The 25,329-nt window shown below is 40.7% G+C and overlaps 1 protein-coding gene across 13 annotated transcripts in view; it reads right to left on the minus strand.

Moving 5' to 3' along the window:
* KMT2C (lysine methyltransferase 2C) overlaps positions 1-25,329 on the minus strand; it is a 195,648-nt gene that overhangs the window by 15,512 nt on the left and 154,807 nt on the right. For 11 of the 13 annotated variants that reach the window (XM_082753715.1, XM_082753716.1, XM_082753723.1 and 8 more), the window contains 15 exons: positions 25,198-25,317; positions 22,924-23,062; positions 22,469-22,683; positions 22,280-22,353; positions 19,636-19,818; positions 17,107-18,987; positions 15,732-16,057; positions 13,080-14,902; positions 11,909-12,020; positions 10,579-10,657; positions 10,405-10,468; positions 7,535-7,767; positions 2,792-4,510; positions 957-1,169; positions 329-493 (listed from right to left, as the gene is read on the minus strand). In XM_082753715.1, coding sequence (XP_082609841.1) covers positions 329-493; positions 957-1,169; positions 2,792-4,510; positions 7,535-7,767; positions 10,405-10,468; positions 10,579-10,657; positions 11,909-12,020; positions 13,080-14,902; positions 15,732-16,057; positions 17,107-18,987; positions 19,636-19,818; positions 22,280-22,353; positions 22,469-22,683; positions 22,924-23,062; positions 25,198-25,317 — 7,346 coding nt within the window. The remainder of the gene's footprint in view (positions 1-328; positions 494-956; positions 1,170-2,791; positions 4,511-7,534; positions 7,768-10,404; positions 10,469-10,578; positions 10,658-11,908; positions 12,021-13,079; positions 14,903-15,731; positions 16,058-17,106; positions 18,988-19,635; positions 19,819-22,279; positions 22,354-22,468; positions 22,684-22,923; positions 23,063-25,197; positions 25,318-25,329) is intronic. The other 2 variants (XM_082753717.1, XM_082753721.1) reach the window with 2 other exon arrangements.

Raw genomic sequence — 25,329 nt, forward strand, 5'->3', positions numbered from 1 at the left:
ATTAAGAAATGCTTTAGTGCTTTCAACGACTTTGCAAAGTACTGGGAATTCAGCCTTTTCTGCTCCATAAAACTGTAATTACAATTTTCACTACTTAGCATCCATTTGTAAATGGAATACTTCCTAATTTGTTTACGACAGTTTCTAGAACTGATTTCCACTATCAGAGGGTAAAACAATCTCTGTTCCAACACTGAACAGCCCATTTAGTATAACAAGAGTGTTTTCTTCTGGTTTCATAAAGGGCACAAAATACAACCAAGCTGCAGCAATAATTAGAACATTTCTCACAGAGAGCCCAGAGTGGATATCTAGATTAAAGCTGTACCTTGTAAATGAGCTGGGAGTAGTAATCCGAAGCTCCATCAAGAGTAGCGCTACCAAAACTTCCTACAAGTCGATTTCCACCATTTAGCTGGCCACTGCCGTAAGGAAGAAAATGTGCAAAGCTCACTCCAATTATTGGTTCCATCAAAGGCAGGAGAGAAAGCTGCTGTATTAAAAGTAAAGAAAACGTTAGAAATGAGTCTAACTACAAAATAAAAGCATCACAGATATCTTATCGTTAGTAGAGTAGATTTTATTCTTTTTTTTTTTTTCTTTTTTAAAGGGAATTCACCCACTCTCAAGACAATTGCCTCAAACACAGACCCCTCTGCTTTTCCAGGAAGATGGTCCCCAGGCCACCGGAGGCACAACGCCCAGTTCCCTGGCAGCTCAGCCAGAGCTGCTGCCAGAGCAGGCAGGAATTCCACTTTGAGACTAATGAATGCTGCCAAGCCAATAGATATTCCAAACTGAAATAAAACCAAACCTTTGATTTTCCTTTATTGTGAAGTTTTATTTTCTAAACCCTGGACTCAAAATTCAACTTCATTAACCACTTCATTTTCATCATGAGAAAGCCACTCTTTAAAGTGTCCCCTTGCTGAGTTACCCAGTCTCCGTATACCTACTTGCTTGAGCTGGATGAATGTATCAGCGTTAGGGTAGATCGCTTGTTTTTCTTCTTCCTCTTTTTTTCTTTTCTTGGACCGAGGAGCTGCCTTCTCCCCCGTCCTCTGAGTTCGCTTATTTCTCTGCTTCTTGGTTTCATGTCCCACATCTGTTCTCTGAAGCTGGCTGTTACTACACCCAAATGCACCTTGCATCTGGTTTCCTGGAGTTTGCTGGTAGAAAAAAAGAAAGAGAAGCAGAATTTTTGACATTTTAATATACAGTTCATTCAAATTTATCGCACAATAGTCTAAAGAACACGCACAGCAATATATCTCGCTGATAACACCCTGAATTTATGGTTTGTTTACTTTACTGTCTTGCTGGCAACTGTAACTGCTGTACTGTCCCTGTGTGCAGAATTATGGCTTACCATTAACACCACTGACGTCTGAAAACATCATTAAAACTCACGGAGCAGAAACATATTCTTCTGAATACCCACTAAAATAAAGTCACATGCGCATGCAGCCTTAGAGATTTTCATGAGGGGATAATAAAAGGGAAACTTGGTTACAGAAGAAAGGCGTGTAAGTTAATGTAATACAAATGTCTTTGGAGTTTAGAACAGAAACGGTATTGTGAAATGGTTCTGCTCTGTACCATTTGATTAAATACTTTTAGTCCTAATTTGCAAAGCCATTCTTCATATAAAAGGATAGCAGTGGAAAAAAATATCAGAATGGGACTTGGTAATGCAACAGATGGTGTCATGCCAAGAGAAAGTCTAATTTCTTTTTAGCAATTATTATTCTAAACAGCTCTGTACAATCCCTAACATAAGGGCTCTCCAACTATTCCTGTCATACATGTTTTAACTGGGGATCTTTAACACTTACCTAAGTTACTTGCTGCTCACAATTACATTTATCAGTTTGTATTCATTTTGAATGTGTTTACGTTTTATTTCAAGGATGTACTTAGAGTTTAGGGAGTCATAAAACAAAGCTGTTGAGACTGAAGATCACAATAAAATAGCCAACAAAGTATACTAAGTGTCAAGTGTACCCTACCTGTACAGAAAGCCATTTTCTAGTTTTTAAGAGCCTTATAAATTATTAAATCATACAATGCCACTAATACAAAGAATTAACAATTCCATTAAAATAGAAGTAATTGGAGAAATATTACGTAAAATGGAAATCCAGCAATTTCAGGAGATTTAACAATTTCATGCTTTTGATAAAAAATCCTAGAAAATGTTAATCTGTTAAGATGTTTACTACATCTTAAAATGTTAAAATGTTTAATCTGTTAAGATTAAAGAGAGTACAGGATCTTCACTGGCAAAAAATGAATATAGGCTTGGTTCATTCACACAACACTGCAGGTTGGCAGCTGAAGGTGTATGAAGCCCAGCCCCACACCTCTGCAAAGGTACACAGCTCATCCTGTACCTGACAAAAGGGGACTCACAAAACAAAGCCACATACAGACATACAGCATGATGTACAGGAACATACTAGGATGTAATTAAGTCATTCTGTAAAATTGTGCCTTCATCTTAGTACACATTAGGACGTGGCATGTTTTAAGACGATTATTCACAGAAAAAAAGTGTTTCTTGCATTTTAATAATTTCTGAATATACTCATCTATGAAGTCATTTGATTTTGCTTTTTGTAACATAGGGAGAAAAGATAGGAAGGCAGGTTAAAAATCCTTAAATCAGTTTATTCCACCCTTGTGCAGGGAGGTTACCTCCCTGCATATCCTCAAAAATGCTTGCAGCAAAGACACAAACTGGCCTTTGGCTGTTGGTTATCATTGCACAACAAAGCAGTAATAGGCTCACCGCTCCTTCTGCTGGATTCTGCTTCTCTGTTAACTTCTTATCCCCAGCAGTCTCGTCTTCTGTTCGACAGCTGTTCTCTGATTTCTGATTTAGAAGAGATGAGGATTTTTTGTTTTTAAGCAGGTGTTTCAGCAATTCATTCCCTGACTCCCCTTTTGCTGCTGGAACGCTAGCTGGCTGGGCTGGACTCTGAGCTGAAGAGGCAGGCTGTGACGTGACCTTATCTTCTTCCACCTTAACACTGCTTTGATTTTCTGTTTTAGGCTCAGCTTGACCTGAGCATTGATCAGTTTCTGCCTTTTCTAGTTTAACTTCTTGAATGCTGGTAGATGTCTCTGCTTTATCCTTTTCAGTCTCCATACTTACGCTTGGCTGTTTCTGTGGCAAGCTGCTGCTGGGGAGCTTACTTTCCAGCTCTGGAGAGGTCTGGCTCTCTGCTGCATTTGATGTTGATGGACCTGTTAACTCCACTGACTCTTGCTCATCCTGATGACGTGTAAGTTCGCTGGGGGTATTAACTGTGGGGGTGGAGGTAGAATCAGAAATGGTTGGAGTTGACGGTGCAGTAATGTCTGAATGGGGAGTTGAGGGGGCTTTTATCGACTCAGCGTCATCGTCCTTTTTCTTTTTTCGTGTCCTTTTCTTTTTCCCTTTCTCTTCTGGAATTATGTCAGAATACAGCTGTATGAGAGACTGGCTTGATCCAGGGAAGTTTGTTGCCTGGGGCACACTAGTGTCCGAACCACACGGGGCACCGCTGCTGAGTGCTGTAGATGAAGGTACTGTAGATGAAGGTACAGAAGGAGCAAATGGGGGCCTGACTTGGTTCTGCGTGAAGGTGGCCCCAGGAAGATTCCCGTGAGTTTGTTTTACATTATGGAAATTGGGGGCTCCACCCGGAACAGCAGATCCATCGGGTCCAAAAGCTGTAGGTCCCACTGGCCTTCGCTCACCGCTTTGCATGAAATTTGTGGCGGGAGGCGAGTTCACAGGACCTTGCTGCAGCATTTGTCCCATTTGTTGCTGCTGGTGCTGTGGAGACTGCTGAAGAGGGCGCGGCGTTTGGATGAAATCACAAGGCAGATCAGAATTAAAGAAAGGTATCTGCGATAAGGATGCTCTGTTATTTAGTTCAGACCCTATCATACCGTGCTGTTCCAGTTCCATCCTCTGCTGCAAAGCCCTCTGTCGATCTACCTCCTGCATAAGCTGGATGCGTTGCCGTTCCTGCTGCTCTCGTAAACGCTCCTTCCTCTCCCGCTCTTGAAAACTTTCACTAAAAGGGTTGTTGTCATCGAACTCCACCCTCGGTGGTGGCCCTGACTGTGCAGTTGCATTTGGACCAGGCACGGGAGCTGGTGTACCAGGAGTAATTGGCAACGGCGTCATTGGAGGCTGCATCCTTGCTGGATTCATGGCAAGATGACTCGCAGGGGCATTTGCAGCTTGCCAGCCCGATAAATTTGGCATTCTGGTTGGGTTGGGCTGCCCCGGGATCACCACTGCATGCTGCTGGTGCTGGAGCTGTTGTGCCACCATGGGGAAGTTTTGCTGATTCATTGCTGGTGACGTTCCTCCGGGAACCATCGGTGGTTGAGGCTGGACTCCTGGCATGATGGCGTGGGGTGCCATGCCACACTGCTGCTGCTGCTGCTGCTGCTGCTGCTTGATTCGATATTCCTCAATTAGTTCTGCATGCTCCTTCTGCTGCTTTCGGATCTGTAAATTTAAGAAGTCATTACTCATCTCTGACATGTACTGACTACATAAAGAATCAAATAACATGCAACTTTCCAGTAGAAAATTAAGCTTATGTGAAAATAGCACTTCTGCGTCGTCTTACTTTCTCTCCCTTTCTAAGGTTAAATACCCATTATTTAATTAGCAATACCATCCACCCCAAAATTTTAGAAAAAATAACAGCGCCTAACAGTTATAATTACATACCAAGATGGCACTGTGCTACAGAACACAAACCTAAAATCAAAGCAATCCTTGTACAAATCTTAGCATCCACGTATGGAATAACTATAGCTGGGAACAGACAGGAAGAAAGAAATGGCGAGATGGATGATACACACACATCAAATTTTTTTTTAAAGATGCAGCTAAAAAGAAAATGTTTGCAGATAAACAGTGATTCCTGAACATCACACAGCAGAGGAAAAAGACAACTGCTGCTTGAGAATTTTAAATTTAAAGATGAGAATACACTGGACATGGACACTAAAAGTTAAGTAGTTTATTTTTTTAAGGGAAATGGGAGAAGCCAAAAAAAAGATCTGACAGCATCACCAGGATGAGAGAGTATTTCAGAAATACAAATAGATACCTAACTACACTGCTCTCCAAGAAAATCAAAGGACTTGTAAACCATTGCTTTATAAAATATGGATGATGGAATCTCTTCTGTTTGTTAAGATTGCAACTTCTGCAACTTCCATTTGCTGTTGTACTGATATGAAAAGTCCATAACGTAATCAAAAATGTTTGAAAACACTCCCTGAGTGCTTTAATCTGAGGCAAAAGATACTCTAGAAAGCTGAGGACAACAGAGATATTACAGGACATGCTCCACAAGGCAGGACAGATGCACCCAAAGGGCTATTTACAGATCCATCTCAGGTCCAAGATAACTTATGAGATCTGGCTTGGCATTGGTACTGCCAGACAAACAGCGACACTGCATAAAGCCACCAACTGGATCCGTCTGCACTGCACAGCCCAGTGCCCCAGGACTTCTCAGCTGTTACACAGCCCTGTGTTGGCTCAGTACGATTAAACAAGGAGGCATCCAAACCACGCTGCCCTCCCAGAATGTGCAGTGGCAGCGAGCCCCGTGACTGTACTTGGAAGTGGATGAGACCTCACAGGACCAGCACCTGCGCAGAGCAAGCCAGTGACTCTACCAGAGCCGTGGAGAACGACACAGAGCTTATTAGCACAGGCACGGCGCCACACCAAAGCAGTCAGACTGCCCTGGCCGTGGAAGCAATATGGTTGTGGCCGCATGGCTCCGTGCCTGAGCTAATATAGTAACTGTCAGACATAAGCTCACATTGCTCCGAGACAGCTCCAGTTTCTCTGCCTGTGACCAGCACAAGCATATGAGAGCTTTTTTTCTCTGTGCATATGTAGTTTTCCCTTTTCCAAAAGTGATAGAAGCTTGATTGTAGAAAAAAGGACTTGATCTCTTTTGGAAGAATGAGAAATTGCTTCAAATAGGTCCTTGGAAATGCACTTTTGTAAAAATTTAGTTAAAGTCCATCCAGGTATATAAGAAACTGCTGTTTAGGATCTGGATGACTGGTCTAAACCAGTGCTTGAATGGGAGTAGAGGACGTTTTCCAGCCACATATGCAGCTCAAGTTTAAAAATGAGGAATAAAAGAACGTTAATTACATGGCACTAAACGAATCTGCCAGCAATATCATCATTAGCTGTTACTTTGACGTAACTCCACTGCAAGACAAGAGTGAAGTATGTATGAGAGAGATTGGTTGAAGTGAGTATTTTTGTGTTTAACCTACTTGTCATTTGTTGTGGAAGGGAAAGAAAGAAAATGAAGAAATGACAGACATAATTATCTGCATCATCCCTCTTCCACACAGCGAAAAGACAAGCCAAAGAATAGTCCATCCAATGCATACTTTCTCTTGAGGCAACACAGGAGCAAGAACCTGGGAGTCAGATAAATCTCAGGACTTCATTCCAAGCAGCCTGCTGCCAATTTTTTACCTCATATTAATAAAAGATAATTCTAAAGCATTTAAATATTTGGCAGGTCTATCTGTTCCTGACAACAAAAAGATTCCCCACCCATCCAGTAAGGAAACATCATGCCAGATAATTTCTACATGACGTCTTGAGGAACATAGGATTCTATACTGTTGGCCAAACCATAAATTTATCAAAGCAATCACGGGCTTAACTTTAATCTTGCTTACTATAATTACAGTTACAAGATGCAGCAAGTGAAATTCCAACTGAATATAAATAAAGAAAAAAACACACAGTGAAAGTGGCTACACATTGGAACGGGGGCCCAGACAGGCTGGGAAATCTTTGCTTTTGGAGACTTATCAAAACTTGAGTGACATGGCCTCGAGTAACCCAATCTACCCACAGAGCTAGTCCTCCACTGATCAGGAGACTCAACTAGATGACCTCCAGATACCCCTTTGACCTTTATTATTCTACAATACAGTAACAGACAACGCACTGATGATTAGTGTCTAAGGACCAGACAGATGATAAAACTAGGCTAGCATTAAAGACATAATGAGGAGAGATTTCCAAACAGTAACATTTAACTGGCATATAACCAAGTTACTGATTACATAAGGATGTCTGAAAAAGCTCAGAGTTGTAAAATTCATTCAATGCTGAAACAAGACCCTACATGCTCAGACCTTTGCAATTTCCATCTTTCATTTGTGCTTTTCATGGCTCTAGGAATTCACTGTAAATCATCCTGCTAAAAATATCTCTTCTTCCCAAAGTACTAAAATAGCTTTTTGTTGTAATTTTTGCTGTAGCATGTCCTCCTACAACTCCAGTGTCAATGGTGATCCAGAGTAACACCGTTACACGCACAACTTATAATAGGGAATGGCTCCTTTCAAATAAGCTCCACTATATTTAAGCATTTCAATTCATGTTTTAGCAGATTTAAAGAAGAGTCACACCAGTGTAACAACTTAGCATTAAGGTGAACAGTTTTGTTTCCCAATGATTGATTACCTGTTCTAGCTGTTTTTGGACCATACTTTGCTGCTCTGTAACATGTTTAAGCTGTTCTGCATCTTCTTCTGGGAACTCACGGCCAGCTTTCTTGGCTGTACGCTGTTTTGCTGAGAGTGCTTTTTTTGATTTTCTGTGTGCTCCGATTTGCTCCTCAAGGTACTTCTGTTGCATTTGGAGAAGCTGTTGTGTTTCTTGCAGCCATTCCTCATATTGCTTTCTTTGTGAATCATCTAAGAGACAAGGGAAATAAAGTATGACATGATCTCATCGTACTTTATAGAGATGGAGTTTAACCATCAGGTTCCCCCCCTTATCTTATGAAACTGTTGGTCAAGTTCAGCCAAATTTGACAGATGAGTTGAGATCTCAAGAGACATTAAGCTCTTGGAGTAATCTGAGTAAAGAAGATGAGATCCAAATTGCTGTCTTTATTGAGAAAGCAGTTTTAACTTAAGCCCTTAATTTCCAGGGACACCAGACCACTATCCAGTCAGTATATGTGTGTATGTGCTTGCCAGCGAGCAAAAGCAGCTTTGCAAAAACTGCAGAACCTGCAGGTGGTTCCCTGTTCTGTCACAAAAGAAGGGATATGGAAGGCCTCTTGAAGGCATTGGGTACAGGCAAATATAGATTAGGGAATAAAGACACAGACTTGCATGAAATATGGTCTAATTATTTCTGGTATTTGCACAAGTTTTGTAAACTTAAATCTATTTTTGTTATGACTTCTAGGAAAAAAAAGTTAAAATCATAAACATGAAAAATTCATGAAATGAAAGAAAGGTAGAGCCTCGTCAGGTTTCCAGTTCCATACACTGTCTCGTATTTCAAAATCAACAATCATTGTACTCAACTTCAGGATGATAAAGAAGGCAAGGTAATTTGAACACTAGTAAATTGGGATAGCTAATTAGTAAGGGAGAAGTAGAAGCTATTTAACCTGAGCTGAAACACAAAAGCGAGTGGAGAGACATTCTCCACTGGTAGAGAAAGACACTTCACTGGAGATGTAAAAAAGGAATTGGATAAAACACTACTTTCTTTCAACTGAAACCAAAACCCAGCCACTACAGATCATAGAAACTGGGGTAGGATTCCAAAGTAAAGAAATACCAATTTATATATTAAAGTGTAACATATCTCTCGTTTCTAATCACAGATGGCATAAGCTTTACTTCATTTGACAGAGATCCTGAAATATCATCAGGAGTGAAGAAAGTACCGGCAGGTTAATTTGTTTTTAGAAATGTCTGATAATTTAGACTATATGACATATTTCTGACTTATCATTTATTATAAATTATAATAGAATAAATTAAAATACAAACTACTCTACAATTCAAAGTTACTGCATGAAAATTACCGCACCAAAACCCAAGCTTTTTACAATTTGTCTTCTCTGTAAAAATATCTTTCTCTTGGCTCTCAGCACAGTGCCTTCAGTACCAATGCCTTTTCCTCCCCACAAATAACTGTACTGTCATTTAGACTCTAACTGTGACATTACTCTTTTTGCAAATGAGAAATGCTGATCTGCCAGGAGCAATCCATGGCTCTCAGATATTTTTCCGGAGGCAAAACAATCATGTCCAATAACACTTTACTGGCACTGAGCCCAGAAAGTGAGACACAGGGTTTGGTGACAGTATCATTTGTCTCACGATCACATTGCAGCAATGAACTGGATAATCAGGAATGAGGCAAGGAATTTCCATGTGAAGAATGTTTATCTTGTATAAAGAATAAGGATATCTATAGGACAGTATGATTTTAGTACAACCGCATCCTCCTTGTGCTCCAGTTTCTACCACATTCCTCTTTAACAGTCACTGTGGTAGAAACAGTCATTGAACCTAACAGCTCAACTAAATCGATTCACAGAGCTATCTACAGCCTCAAGGGGCACTAATTCTTTCAGTGATATATTCTGTGAAACTAATCATGTAACCTGAAGGGACAACCAAGTGGAAATGATGGAGAGGAACTGCAGATGGAAAGTACTGAAATATTAACAAGTTCCAGGTAAGAATAACTACTACTGAAATGAAGAACAGATTTTCTCAAATGCTCAGAACCACCCCCCAAACAGAGCTAAGCCACTGCTGAGTTCCATTTAGGATCTCATCAGAAATTAATACAGAAAATATTACTAAAACTTCGCATTATGTATTTAGCACGGCTACTGCAGTTGCTGGAAAAGATGAAGGTGTTTGCTTTGTTTCTTTTATTAATAAATATCAAGTGAAGTTTTAGCAGTAGCGCTTTTCGTATGTCATCTTTCTCTCCCTACATATGCTGTTTTAATTTCTGCTAACAAATCTCTTCCTTGTCTCAGAGACTACCATTTGCAATTGATCAGGGCAAGCAGAAGTAAGGGAGCTATATATTTCTACTTTCAGTAACTGTGTTTCCCAGCCAGTCTTGCTTAATGCTTGGAAAGCTTTTGTTGGTATTTTTTAAAATGACAATGATGCTGCACCAATCTTTTTGCTTCTTGAATAAAAATAACCCATCAGTATAGATTCTTGTTCTCACTCAGCTCAGAATACTACAACACAGCAGAAGACCTGATCTTTGAGATAGCAGCCTGTCAGATAAATACAATTACTGTTCTTAAACACATACAAATAATGCTAATTATTTGTGTGTTCCACTTCCCTCTTTCCTAATGATGTTTTTTTGAGGATAGTTTAGAAGTAAAAAGTTAATAAAATTTACTATTCACCCTTTCCTGAATTGGTGTTGTAATGATGAAGTGTCTCAATTTAAAAAGGATCAATTTATGGACATTTTATTTAGAAAAAAAAAAGTAACAGAACTGTCAAATTAAAAGTTGACATACAACAAATTCTTCGATCTGTACTTACTGACAAAACCAGGACCAAAATTGGGAGGATTGGGTCTAGAAATCTGAGGTGTCAAACTTCCATCCTAGAAATTTCAGAAAAACATATAAATGGGAAAATTAAATCATGATCCAATTTAAGAAAGTTATCATTACTAAACATTTGTGTTGTAAACTCCGTATCAAGTTGTACTACCTGTGTAATGGCCTGCTGCATGTGATTCTGGCCTTCGCTGGTCTGAGCCCCCGGCACCGGCTGACCCATAAAGGGAAACCTATTGATACATAAACACAAAGTAAAATTGGATCTTTTAGAACTGCTGGGTGTTTTGGGGAGAAGGCAACATTCTGTATTACAATGAACTTCAACAAAGCATGCATATATTTTCTAGACATTTGCTCTAACTTCCTTACCAAATGTTTTAAAAAACAGTAGATTATTATTTCTCGTTTGCTCCTACAACACTTTGCTCATGGCTTATACTACTGCATTTTTACACTTTTATGACAGGTGAACCAAACATGGCATACTGTGCTAAAAATACTGAAGGTGCACTGAAAAAAAAAATGTATTAGAATTTTAAATATTCTAATACAAAGAAAAAATGAAGAGAACAACACATTTAGATATTACAGAATCATAGAATATTTAAGGTTGGAAAATACCTCCAAGATCATCTGGTCCAACGATCACCTTACTGCCAATATTACCCACCAAACCATGTCCCTAATTAACTACTCTTTCTGAGAAGAAATGTCTCCTAATTTCCAACCTGAACCTCCCCTGGCACAACTTGAGGCCATTCTCTCTGGTCCCATCACCTGTGAGAAGAGGCCGACCCCCAGCTCCCCACAGCTTACTTCCAGGTAGCTGTAGAGAGCAATGAGGTCTCCCCTGAGCCTCCTCTTCTCCAGACTAAACAACCCCAGGTCCCTCAGCCGCTCCTCAATGGACCTGTGCTCCTTGCCCTTCACCAGCTTTGTAGCTCTTCTTTGTGCCTCAATATCCTTCTTGTAGTGAGGGGTCCAAAACCAAACACAGCACTCGAGGTGTGGCCTCACCAGAGCAGAGTAGTCCTGCTGGCTACACTATTCTTGATACAAGCCTTCTTGGCCAAGTGCTTGCTCATGTTCAGGCGAGCACTGACCAACACCCCCAGACCCTTTTCCTCTGCACAGCTTTCCAGCCACTCTGCCCCAAGCCTGTAGCACTGCATGGGTTTGTTGTGGCCAAAGTGCAGGACCCGACACTTGGCCATGGTGAACCTCATCCCACTGGCTCTGCCCATCGACCCGTCCTGTCCAGGTCCCTTTACAGGGCCTCCCTACCCTCCAGTAGATCAACACTTGCCCCAACTTGGTGTCATCTGCAAACTTACTGAGGGTGCACTCAATTCTCTCATCCAAGTCATCAATAAAGATGTTAAAGAGGATGGGCCCCAACACTGACCCCTGGGGAACACCACTTGTGACCAGTCGCCAGCTGGATTTAGCAGCCCTAGAGAAAGGTGTTGAGCATTGCTTACCTGTTCATAACCATTGGTGGCATCCCCATGTTACTCTGTGCCATGACTTTATTGATCCCCTTCAGAGCTACCATTTTTGCTTTCATTATAGGATCTGTAATTGCATCAAAGTCTATGAAAGAAAGACAGCAAAATTGAATTACAAAGCTGAACGTTACAAGTTATTAATTGGAACTGACTTGTTCAGATCTGGTTCATACATAAATCATCAGCACAACAACATAACTGCATTACTATTTCAAATTACTTGTCTTCTCCACTTTGAAATTCATGGTAAATATGTTGCTTCATATATTCCCTGAGGAAAGTTAATCCAGCCACAACTGCTCTTGTTTTCAGCCATGACACACAAAGTAAGGCAGATCAGGCTGAGAAGGGCTCTAGACTAAATTTGAGACAGCAGATTAATAAATTCTATTTGTAGTTCTAAGAATCAATAAGCTGGGCTGTTTCTGAGTTTAGCTGGCAAAACTGACCCATCACCACAAACGTACTACGAAGAACTGTTTGGTCGCTCTGTAATTACTGGTAGTACTGCAGGCAGAAAGGCACACGCCACATACAGTATCTACGAAGACCATAAGCATGGTGAACTATGCCTCTTTCCTGCCATCTCTCCTGTTTGTTGCTCCACAGAGCAGGACAACCAGGAATGACTGATGGTCCTCATGAGTGAGTACAGAACGTCTGAGGCTGGAAGAGACCTCTGGAGGTCATCTTAGCCATCTAGGGTGGCCGGGCTACATTCAACGATTCCTTTCCTTGAGCCACCGTGAACATTGCCAAAAAATGCAGAACAACCATAAACAGAAAAGAGGTATTTTGAATATCAAAAGGTCAGTTATTGCCCTTGATCATGTCATTTTGTTTACAAAGAGTGCATTTACTCCACATTACATATGAAGTGACAGAGCTCACGCTTGACAAATTAACAGTAGTATAGTGTTAATCCTGATCTTGGTAAAGTCAATCCGAGCCTTGCCAGTGTTCAGCATTTCACTTACACACTCAATTACCAGACTTCCATTATACCTCCTGCTCAGGTTGATTTTTTGTTATGCTACCCTCACATTCCAAACATCTACCTGCTTCTTTCAGTGCTACAGATTATTTATCTATTTATTTTTAAATGACTAACCAAAACACACATACAAATGGATCACCCACATACCAATATTGGGGAAAAATGGCTCCGAGCGTTGGCGAATCATGGCTTGCATCTGCCGCTGCTGCTGCTGCTCCTGCCTTTCCTGATCCAAAAGATCCTGCAGAAGAAGTGGCTGCTCCTCCAGCAGCAGTGGTCTCTCTCGGTTTTGTTGTTGAGCTAATGGTTGAGGGAGCATTATCTGCTGAGGACCAGATATGCCACTAGGACCAGGACGGTTTGTTACAGCCACAGTTTGACCAGACGTCTGTCCTGTCCCAAAGTTATGATTTGCTGACTGACCCTGAATAAACCCAGGGTTTGGTGAGCCTTGAGAAAAGTTATGGTTTATTCGTGGCACCATGGCCAAATTGGAATTTAAAGTGTTTTCCAGGATCTGTCCACCAGGTGTCATTAGTGTTTGTGGAATACCTGATGCTTGGTTCAGTTGTGTTGCTGGCAAAGATTGAGAGGGAGACCCTAGTGTCCTTGCTTCAGCATTATCTGAGCTTTCATTAGCTAGCAAACTCGAGAGGACTGGTGTGGACCCAGAAATACTGCAGGAACTTACTGCTCCTTGAACAGGCAATGGAGCAGATCCCTGAGCATCTGGACTAGGCACAGTTGTTTCTTGACTGGGAACAGCAGTAGTTTTGTCAGGGAAGTCTGGGTTAGCAGGCTGCGCAGGAGCCTTTTCTCCATCTTTCAACTCCGTTTCGGCAGCCTGTTGAGTACTTGTTGATTCAGCATTTCCATCGCTTTTTTCATTTTCATTCTTCTTTTCCTCATGAGTCTTTGGGGAAAGCACTTCTGTTTTAATTTCATTTTCTGTAGTAGATTTCTTCTGTGGTGACAAGGTCTCAGGATGGGCTTCAGTTTTATCCCCTTGCTCCTTCTGTTTTGGTTCTTCTGCCTTGCCCTGGATATCTAGTTTGTCATCAATGGGGACACTAAGATCTAGTTCTTCATTAAACATTCCTTTCTTATCCCCCACGTCAAGGTCGGGATCTGTGTATGCAATTATATCAAATTCCCCAGATCTTAGAAGGTCATCAAGGTGAGGATCATTGGTTTCCAAGTTATCTAAAGTGTCCAGTTCATCCCCTTTTCCATCCTCTGTGTCTAGATTCAAATTTTCCAGATCCTCATCATCCAAATCTTTGACTTCAACCCCATCAAGGTCTTTCACATCCAAATCTTTTACAGCAGGATCATCAGGATCAAGCTTTTCTTCTAGACCATCACTCGGCTGGGTAGGAATCTGTAAATTTGCCGATTCATCGCTTGGTGCAGGTGTAGGCAAAGATGGTCCTGGGAAAGCATCGGCCACTGGTGGATGGCTTAGAGAACGTATTACAAGTGCAGGTGGGTTTTCAGGATTGATTTGATCCTGCTGGGGCTGTGACATATGCTCCAAACCTGTAGACATCTGCAACTGGTTAGGTATACCTTGAGAATTGTGTCTCAGTGGTTCTGCCGGTCTTGGGCCCGGAAATTCCTGCCTGGGTATAAACCCTGCATGTCGCTGATGTTGCGCTGATGGATCCATAACATTTGTTGCAGAAGGAGTAAAAGGCAGCCTTGGCCTCCCATCAGGAGCTCTGTGACGTAGTTCAATAAATGCTTGACCCAATATATTGTGCTGCTGAACTTGAATTCCCTGCGGAGGAAAATGCTGCGAGATCCCAGACGTATTATTTATTTGCGGATTGTTCACTGGCCGAGACATATCGATAGACAGAGATCTTCTCAGCTGTGGTGGGACTCCAGGGCGTTGCATCGGCTGCTGAGGGCTGAGGAAACGTTCTTGACCTGATGGTGGACCATGGCCACCTCCTGGAAACCCAAATCTAAAATAAAGTATGAAAGACTAAATAATCTTTTTTCTCAGGACTGCCTAGCCTGTCATACTTGACTAAATAACTATTCACCAAACTGCTTTACATGATACATTCATTAAGATATTTAAATAAATATTGTGACTGATTATGCTTATATTCAAATGAGTTTTATAACTACAATAAAATAATTGCTTTAATTATGTTTAATAAACAACCTGTTTTCAATTCCAATAATAATGAATAGAAAGCTCTGTGACAGCAAGATCTAAGCAAACAAACTACATTTTAATTCAACTTAGTACACTGAAAAAGTAATGCACAGATTTACTGAAATAAATTCAAAATATTGAAAATATTAATTCCTGAGACTACAATATATGTCAATACTGGTATTCATTGTAAAATGGCAGAGACAGAAGTCAACATTAGATTACATATTCATTATAAAGGAAAACAAAAATATTACACTGATCCATTTCTAAAGCAGCAAAAGCTAAAGTTATACCTTTTTTTTTTTTTTTTTTAAATAAATGCCTCAAAACAATGGGCAACAGTATCTTGCAGTTTACCAAAATTTCCAGTTTCTCCTTTTTATTTCTGATAAATTCCCAATAAAATACAGTTTAGAAGAGTGTTAATCAGTGATAAGTACATTCTAATGTTACAGATACTTACAAGAAAAGGTACTGTACATACAACTTCAGGTAAGATTACCAGCTACTGTAGATAATGTATGATTTTTTCACCCTCCAAAAGACCCAAACATTGTATCTAACAATTTCTGCAGATTTAGAACTACTGCTGTAATATCTGGGTTTTAAGAGACCAAACTGCTTACCTAAGACCATGTGGTCTCATCCCCATGGCATTCATATCTCCTGGAAACTGGGGTCTATTGAATTGCCCGTCACCAGGAAATGGTCCGCGTTGATCTTTTGGGTATACTGGGAACCTTGGCCCGCCTGGAGGGACAACAGAGGACCTAATATTCCCAGGATACGGAGGAGGAGGACGGTTAAAAATTGGATTTAAGTTGTCTTGCTGCCAATGCTGAAGAGGAGTTGCATGGGGAGTAGCTGCTTGCTCCTGTAAGGCTTTTTCCTGACGAACTGCATTCTTCTTCTGCTGCTGTTGTTGTAGAATAATTTCACGTAATTTCTGGCGCTGTTTAAAAAAAATAATTCATTGCGCTTGACATTGCAATTGACATATTTTGAAGTGTTATACTTCGCTAGGTTAAGCCTTTCGGAGGAAAGAAGTTCTTCAATCACTACAGAAAAACATTACATTACCATAATCACCTCAGAAGTTAGAAGAGGGATCAGATTGTACAAGAACGCTGGTAAAACACAATTTTTATCTCCAGACCTCTTGTTAGAGCATATAGTGCAAACCCATTTCACCAGCTAACACAGAAGCAATGCTCTTTTCCTTTTTCTATTCCAGCAATGCAGACCCCTTCACGTGAAAATGTGCATCCCAAGGGAGAAAGGTGACTGGAGGGAGGTCCACTGAAGAAAATTCAGCAAGATATTTACACCAAAGTTGCAGAATTTACTCTCACTCTGCGTGAGCAATGCTACCAATTTTTCTGCTAAATCCACTTCCCATTGCTCCTTCCAAACAAAACACCAGGCAGCTTTCCACAAGTTGAAGGCAATTTTACGTATGGCTCAACAAGAGCAGTTTGTGAAACATTCACTGACCAAAGCCTGGAGTGAATGTGCCTGCAGAGGAGCAGTGACCAGTGGCAGAATTCACCTCACCACGTTAGCTGCCTGAGAAGTTGGATGTCTAGGCTAAGACTCTTGCCTATGCTCCCTTTTTCAGTCGGTGAACAAGTCACTGACAATCAATTTTACATCTCATCTATTGCAGGATACAATTAGTTGTCCTTTTGAGGTTTTTCTCCCTCACCTCGTATATGACAGAACTATTGTAGACCGGTCATCTACCTCTTCAACAGCTTCAACGATAACCTTTACTTCATTTTTGGATCTTGCCCCAAATTCCTTAAAAATTACTGATGTTTTTATATTCTATACATTCTGGCCCTATCTAGGAGAGCCAAATCAATACAGCAAGTGAACAGATGTAATTCTACATTACACAGCTGTGTTTAATGCCAAGAAACTTCAAATATTTACCAAAAACGGGGGAAATTCTCCTACTTATGAAATTTCAATACCATCAGTATTAAACATTATTCTCACCTGTCTTAATTTTTCAGTATCTGCTTGAGGAGACATATTCATGGTATTCTGTGTATCCGTTACTCCTGTAGTGGGTGCTGGGCCAGGAACTTGTGAAACTTTGGGGAACTGCTGCCCTTGAGAACTCATTGGAGAATTTGCAGATGCATTGAAGTTGCCCTCAGATCCAGGCCGTGACTGTTCGGCAGTATCGTGGGCTAGCTGACCAGTTCCAAAAGATTCTGGCTGAGGTCTTGGAGTCATGGGTGGTTGATCATAGGGGTCACGTGCTGGAGCAGCAGGACCATGGCTAAATGAATCTGTTATTGCAGGTCCTGCTGGTCTGGGAGTTTGAGAACATGGGTCTGGCGGCCTGACAAAAGTGCCCTGCAACCTGTTCTGTGATGTCTGCAGGAAAGGATCTCTGTTTGGTATTAATCCTGGTCTTGTCATTGCAGGTCTGTTAAAACTCTCTGGTATTCCTGGCCTTGGAGTTCCTGGTTGCTGAGAGTAAGGATCATTCAGAACTGGCCTTGGCGTTCCAGGAGGTTGAGCGTACGGATCAGAATGTCTCTGACTTGCTGGGGACTGAGCAAATAAATCTGCTGGCTGTGCAGGTCTTGGTGTTGGTGGCTGCTGCATATATGGATCGACTGTGGTGGGCCGAGGAGTTCCTGGAGGTTGGGCATAAGGATCGGCAACTGGCCGGGGAGTACCTGGAGGTTGGGAGTAAGGGTCCTGAGAAGCTGGCCTTGAAATGGGTCCGGATTGAGGGAAAGAATCACTTTGTTGTCGCACTATCCGGGGCGGATGGGCGAAAGACTCTTTTATTGCAGGATGGGGAGTAAGGGGGGGCTGGCTGTACGGATCGTTAGGCTGATTATGGGAGAAGTTATCCACTGGCCTCGGTGTCAAAGCGGGCCGCTCATACGGATCAACAGGAACGCGCCTCGGTGTGGTTGGCATCGAGGCGTAAGGATCTTGTGGAGACTGAGGTGGGCGCATGGGAGTTTTAAAGGGTCCAGGGCTACCATCAACAGGAGTAGGAGTAGGAGTCAACGGGGGCCGTGCATACGCATCAGCAGAAGTTACTCTCTGTCTCTGAAAGGTATCGGTTCTGGGAGCTGGCTTAGTGAAGGGATCACCGCTTCCAGCTGTCAAAGGAACCTTCCCTGACTGCTCCATAACTATGGGTGACCGCGGGACCCCCAGGGGTTTGGAGAACTGATCTGGTGGCATGACAGGCCTGGGCGTGTCTGGTGGCTTTGCATAGGGATCGTTGCTGCTTGGAGATGAAGAACATGAATCCCTGACTGGCGAAGGCCTGCTTCCTGATGGTTCCGTGACCTGGATGGGCCTGGACATGGCTGACTGTGGTGCACAGGTGTCTAACGGTGTGATGCTACCCCTTCTAACAATGTTTTGATTAATAGGCGCCGGTCTAGGTGTTCCCACCATCTTAGCGTATGGATCCATTGGAGAAGGAGGCCTTGTGCTTGCGGAACCTGGAGAAAACATCTGCTGGGAGGATGTCTGGGGAGTCTGAGACTGAGACAGGGAATCGTGTTGGATTCGGGTTGGAGTAGGGGGTGGGGCCTGTGGTTTTAGGAACACGTCATCGGAGGATGCTGAAGTAGGTGTAGCAGGTAGCTGCTGCTTTGCAAATAGATCCTTGTGGAATGTTTGCTGCGCAGGAGACATACTGCCATTGCCAGTCTGCGGTGTCAAGGGGCTCTGGATCCCACTGCTAGGCGTGTCTGAGCCAGACTGGCTCAGATGCTGTTGTGAACCAAACTGCTGCTGCTGCTGTTGCTGCTGCTGTTGCTGCTGTTCATTTTTCACTTGTTCAAGCTTCTGCGTGGCTTCTATTTTGGCTTGCTGCTTACTTTTTTGACGCATTTGCTGTTTTGAAGTTATAAGGGAAGAGGTTACACTTTTACATACATGATAAAATCTTTGATGGCTGAAAATGAATCAATAATTAAAACTTTCAAGCACACTAAGTATCAGCTATGAATAGTTGTAAATTGTAAATGCAATGGGAGCATAAAGCATAGCTATCTGTAAAGTTCAATTACCTTGACATGCACCCTTGATTACCTGGGAAGAAATTTTCCCAGTTTGCCTGAAGAGCAGCAGAGCTTTCCAACCCCGTACTTTGAAGACCAGTACTGACAGATGCAGCACTGATGGAGGCAAACAGGTTCTGAGAGACAACCGGTCTAATCTGAAGCAGTAAGCTGCTGCATACTGCAAGGATAAGGTTACTGCAATATGGGGCGTGTAAAAACGATCTATTACACCAGCTAACCATACAGCGAAAGAATAACCTACTTCCACAATAGATAGAATTTAAGGGTAAAAGTTTTAAAACAAAATTTTCTAACATTTACTAGCAGCTTTTCTTCTGATAGCATCTATTTCCTTTCTGAATGCCCGAATTTATACTCTTCTACAAAAAAAAGATTAAAATTGATTTATTATAACAGAGGATTCCAACAATGCAATAAAAAACAGGAACAAAAATAAAACAGCCTAAATGCAACACACCTGTCTGAATTTCCATTCTTGTTCATGCTCCGATTCCCTCTGTTTTAATGGATCTTTAAAGAGGTCAGAGTCAATACGTGAGCTAGGATCAATGCTATCCTGTTGCTGTTGCCTTTTCATGGAGTCATTTGACATCTGTACTTTATTGATGCGCAAAGCAGCTCTATTATCTCTGGCTTTTTGCTGGGAAAAGATTAAAACAAAAAAACATATGTAGTTAGCCTCGCTTTCTTTTGCTAAGAGTGAACACTGCATCTGTTATTCCCATAAAATTTAGAACCAAATTATTGGTATGACTTATTTTTATCAAAAACATGCTTGTAAAAACTACATTACAAACGTTACTAAGAACTTGAAACTGAAAATGCTTCACCCCTGTAGAAATCCTGTGTTTAAACTAACACAAACAGAGAGAACTAAGGAGTTAATAGCAGCAAGGGTTTTGTATATATGAGTCCCCGTTCAGGTACTGCGCTGAGCCAGGAAACCATGAATCCGACCATGTTACCTTTCAAATTGTGTATTGTTGTGGTCTAAAACCTGAAGACATGAGCACAGCAGATAATGCTTGGATCAATAAAGGTCAATACTGCGAAGAACTTCAATGACAAGAAATATACAGTCTACTCCATTAAATAGCCTCTATAGATCGCAGTCCGTGTTAAGTTAGCAGTATAAACATAGGATATGGGTTTATATATCAGGAAAAATTGGATGGAGGAACAGCGATTCCTCTTCAATGAGGCATTTTACAGCTATACTGACACTTTAAAACATCTAATGAAAGTTTCAGAGTCTGTTTTACTACCAGTCTAGGATGCGATTCTTTTTCTGAATCAAATCCTCCTCACATCTTCGTTTTAACAATTTTATTTGCAGTTTTCAAGTGGGGGCTGCTTGGCAGAAAAGGCTTAAATCCTCCCCTCTGACAAAGAAACAGTAACACAGATAGGAGCACCAGTGTCACAGCAGCAGAAATTAGTATCATTTCCTCTCTAAGTGACAGGATTGTGCATAGTAGTAAGAAAAGTAAAATGCCTACAGCAAAAATGTAATAACAATCTTCTGAATTTGATTTCTAAGGTAGCCTTTATTCATCCCCCCTGAGTGAAAGATCCTCAGGACAGGCAACACAGCAGCTCCTTGTGTGCACAATGCTGAGTACACTAGAAACGGTTGTAGTTTAAGTACGTGGACTGTAACATCTGTGAGGAAGTAACTGCTTCTTACTATGCAAATACATGTACATGCATGTGCAATTACAAGTGCTCTTCCTACCAAACACGAAGGAAATATGCATCTATGTCTTGGATATCCGTCAGGAGAATAGGACTACATTTACTAACAGCAACGAAAAAGGAAAATTCAGTAATAGAATTAATTGTAAAGTGATAAATGCCTGGATAAAAATCCACCCTTTTAGATGAATAGTTTCTTGTAAATGCTATATGGAGGGAATCACCAAGATTTAATACAGCATGGATGAGATGACAGAGGTTCAAAGGTGCTAAAGTTACAGGCCTGAATGAAAAGCAGAATAATAATATCTCAGTGATACAAAGCAGACAATAGAGAAGGACTGTTTCAAGTGGACAGGATTTTTAGAAAGACCAAGATCTTAATAGCTTGGGTGCCTACTTCCCACACTCAATCTAGAATAATAGGTGGGGAGAATGAAGGAGACTAAAAGCATAACCTTGTAAAATCCTCAGAAATCTACATAGTGAGAATGAGAACAATCATCCAATTACTGTTGTGATGAATGAAAGAAAAGGTAAGAACTAGAAGAGAATGGAGACATAAAGAGCATTGCAAAAAAGTACGTTTGCCAACGATAGCTGGGCAGGCTGAGAAGAATGAAATAAAGGTTCTGAGGTTTGGATACCACAAGGCTTTAACAAGAGGTTACAGCAGAGCATAAGGGTTGCCAGTTGAATGGCATCAGGAATCAGAGACCACATATTCCAGACAGTTACTACAAACATGTCTGTTTGCTTGACTCAGATGTGAAGAAGGTGAAGGCTTTTGGAGAGAAGAATGGAGTCCCTCATGCTCCCTACAGCATGGAGGATATTAAGAGTCTGCGCTGCAGAAAGAGAAGAGAATGTAGTAATAGGGAACAGTAAGGCAAACAACAGAAGAATAAAAGAAAATGAGGAAAGCAGAGATGTGAAACACCGATGCCTCTGGAATGGTTAGTTCAGCAGGTGAAAGACTTTGGCAACTCTAATGGGGCTTAAAAGAAAACACTAGTGAGAGGGGAAGATGAAAGAGAAGAAGGTCACATCATGATCTGTTATCATCCTTATGAAGAAACCGGTGAGATTCTGTGCAGAAAGAGACAAGAGCAAGTAAGACTTGAGGCATGAATCAAATGTAGCAAGGAGGTAGTGAGAACCGCAAATGTTCTCATCTCAGTTGATGTTTTTAGATTGCACAATACTAATATAGTTTATTTCAAGGATGAAAAGCAGAAAAAACAGGTAAAAGTATTCAGAGAGAGAAACTGAATTACAAAGACATTCTTAGCGTAAGTGATCTTTCATTAACCCTACATATTTAAGAAAATAAAAATGGAAGTATTGTAGATGAAATACTACATTTTTGCTAAAAGTATGCAAATGCAGGTGGTAGTTGTTCTTACCACATATGGAGCCCTCTCTTGCGAGCTTGCCTTCCTCCACAGTTTAGCAATTTGCTTCACTCTTGTAGCCCAGTCTGCACCAAAAAATGTGTTAATACACAAGGCATTAGTAAGTCTGTTTTAGATCATTTCAAATAAAGATGCATACATTTCTACACAATATTTGACCTTATTTGGTAAACTGCTCACCTGGGAATTCTTCCTTTAGGTTAGGGAAGTTGATATTTGTATAGAGAACAGGTGCTACTGTTGCCATTTCACCCAACGCTTCCTCTTTTTCCCACTTAAGAGTGCTTCTTTGAGCATTGGACATCGTATCACCTTCACCTTCCAAAGGTGGAGCAGATGGTGCCCACGAGCTGTTTGGATCGTTTACCATTGGATTGAATGCCGGATTCTTATCCCTGGCAAGGCAGAAAAAGGGTTTGTTTTGTAAACAGATTCATCTCAATATACAGAAACAATTAGCAAAGTAGTTATTCTGTTTGCTATTTCAGTCATCAGCAAGCTGCAAGAACACAGACCTTTTGTAGTGGCTGCCTAGAACTAAGTAGTTCTATGCTAACTGTATCACAGTAATTAATACCATCTCCACCATCCAAGTGATAAGCAATGGATATTTTTGACTTCCCGTCTTCACTTACCTAGTATCAGTATATGGTTGCTGTGTTATGGGAGAGAAGGTGCTCAATCCACCTCCGGGAGTCAAAGCTGTATGAGGGAGATGAGGGTTAGGGCCAATCAGACCATTCATAAGTGGTACTCTTGGAAACGCACTCTCTCCTAGAAAAAGAAGTTACATTACTGTTTTAAAGGGTGACTACTTAAGGTAGAGGTGGAAATTTCTGGTGAAGACATGCCTCACCTAATGAAGTACTAATTGCTTTAAAATTTTATACTACTGACCTTACCTTTTTGGAAAGGTTTTGAATTAAATTTACTTTGCTTTCCTACAAGCTTACGGGGTTCCTTGCTACTGCATCACATCCCTGCACAGATTTTGTCTAATTATTTTTTTTTAATGGTTTTCCAAAGCTTTTTCATTAGTCCATGTTGTGGTACCACACTTAATATTGAAGTATATTCCTAAAGGTTAATGGTCTGTAATATGTTATACTGAGTTCCAGTGGGAAAAAAAAAAGTTCCACGAAAAAAAAGAAAATCCACACTGCTGCCAAGCACCAATCATGAAGAAAGTTGCTTTTAGTCCTTGGGGAATTATGATTAACCACCTGAATTAAACATCTCTTCTTCTGAGACAGCAGTGTATCAAAGGAAGCCCTGTTATCTACTAACTCCCTAATGTGTAACCGATGAACTAGACAAAACCTAGTCAAATGAGCATCAGCATTGTAACTGAATGTCCAGCCTAGCACTATTGAGGAGGAAAATTTTATTTATTTGATTAAAATATTAGGCAAATCTGGCAGAGGCAGATTCATTCCAGCAGATGGTCTTTGCAGATGTTTCTACATGGAATTAACACTGACCTTTGAATCCCTGTCACTGAAGTGCAATTATCAATATGTTCTGGATATTTTCCTAATAGCACAAAAGTAACTCAGGAATAGACATATCTGTAGGATAATTCACTGTATCACTCTCTCACACTTGACATGACTGTTTTTTGATTTACACATTACATAAACTACCCAGGGAAGTTTAGTTTGGACAACAGTAACTTGATTAGAATTTAGGAAAACGTGCCTTATCATAGCTGCTGAACAGCTAGTATATGGTAACTCAAGTCCTGGCAAACAAACACAAGAGAGAGTCGAGGCTCTCATTCACACAGTAGGCTTACGTGTCTGTATGAGAAGAGACTGTTAATTTTATTTGAAATTGCTGAAACTTGATACAAGCTTCCCCATTACTGAAGTATTTATCTCACAGAAACATGTGGATCATTACACCATAACTGAACCAAATTACAAACCTAAAACTTCGTAATTGTGGCAATTCCCACAGGGAGAAAGTTAAACAATCTTACAGAGCTCTAATGCTGAAGTTATCAAATATCCAAATAACTGGGAATCTGGCACTGATATCTATATTATCTTTTGCTTTAAATCACCTCATTATTTGCTTTAAACTCTCTCCTTTCCAAGACTTTTTGAAGTATTTCCTTTTTATGGAAATTCAATCAACTAGGAAACCAATCTTTTTTTTTTCTCTTATGATTAATTCATGGGTGAAATCAATTTGCATGCTACTTTTTGTAGTACCAGCATAATAAGATTGGGCACTCTTTATATGAGCTCAAGGAAAATCCACTAATGGTGATGTGTGATGAGAAGAGTGTATTTAATTATGCTCATACATACTGCTAAAATCTTGCTCTACTACAAACAACAACAAGAAGTATCAGTTTGCCCCTTGCTTTCAATATAAAAGCAGTAAGGCACTGTATTAATTCATAACAATTTTAATAGTAAGAAAGAAAATAAATGATACATTCCAAAATTTCTTAGCCTCCTCTTTATTATTTGGATAGGAATTCTTAACGTTACACTGAATTCTTAAAAGAAATGTAAGACTCACTAAATCACTGTCACACAGACTTTTTCATTAGTCTCGAGGAGGTACTCAGAAGTAATGAAAGAGCAAAATCAGAAGAGAACACATGCTTTATCACAGACAATTTCAAGAATATGAAAGTGTCAGCTAAAATAAAAGCTCCAATATGTCACAAAAATCTGAAATAGTTGTCCCTTTCAGTTAGCAACATTTACCTGCATATTAATTACAGACTCCCTTCAAAACTTTTTTAGAAAAGTATTTCATGAGTTAACAACAGCAGGTTCCAGGAATTAACAACAGCAGAAATTAAGGCATGTCCTACTTTCATGTTGGCATTTAACAGACGTACAACTCTCCCTGATTAAGCTTCTGTTGTTAGAAGTAACAAAGGGACTTACCTTGGCTGTGCAAAGACATAAGTTGTGGTGGAGGTGGAGGCTGTGGCAAAGGTGCTGGCTGTGTGGTTGCTGGACTTAATACAGCCGTGAACAGATCTTCAACATCCTTTCCTCCTAGTTCTGCAAAAACAC

This window comes from Aythya marila (assembly GCF_965140915.1).
Source record: "Aythya marila genome assembly, chromosome: 2".
NCBI lineage: Eukaryota > Metazoa > Chordata > Aves > Anseriformes > Anatidae > Aythya > Aythya marila.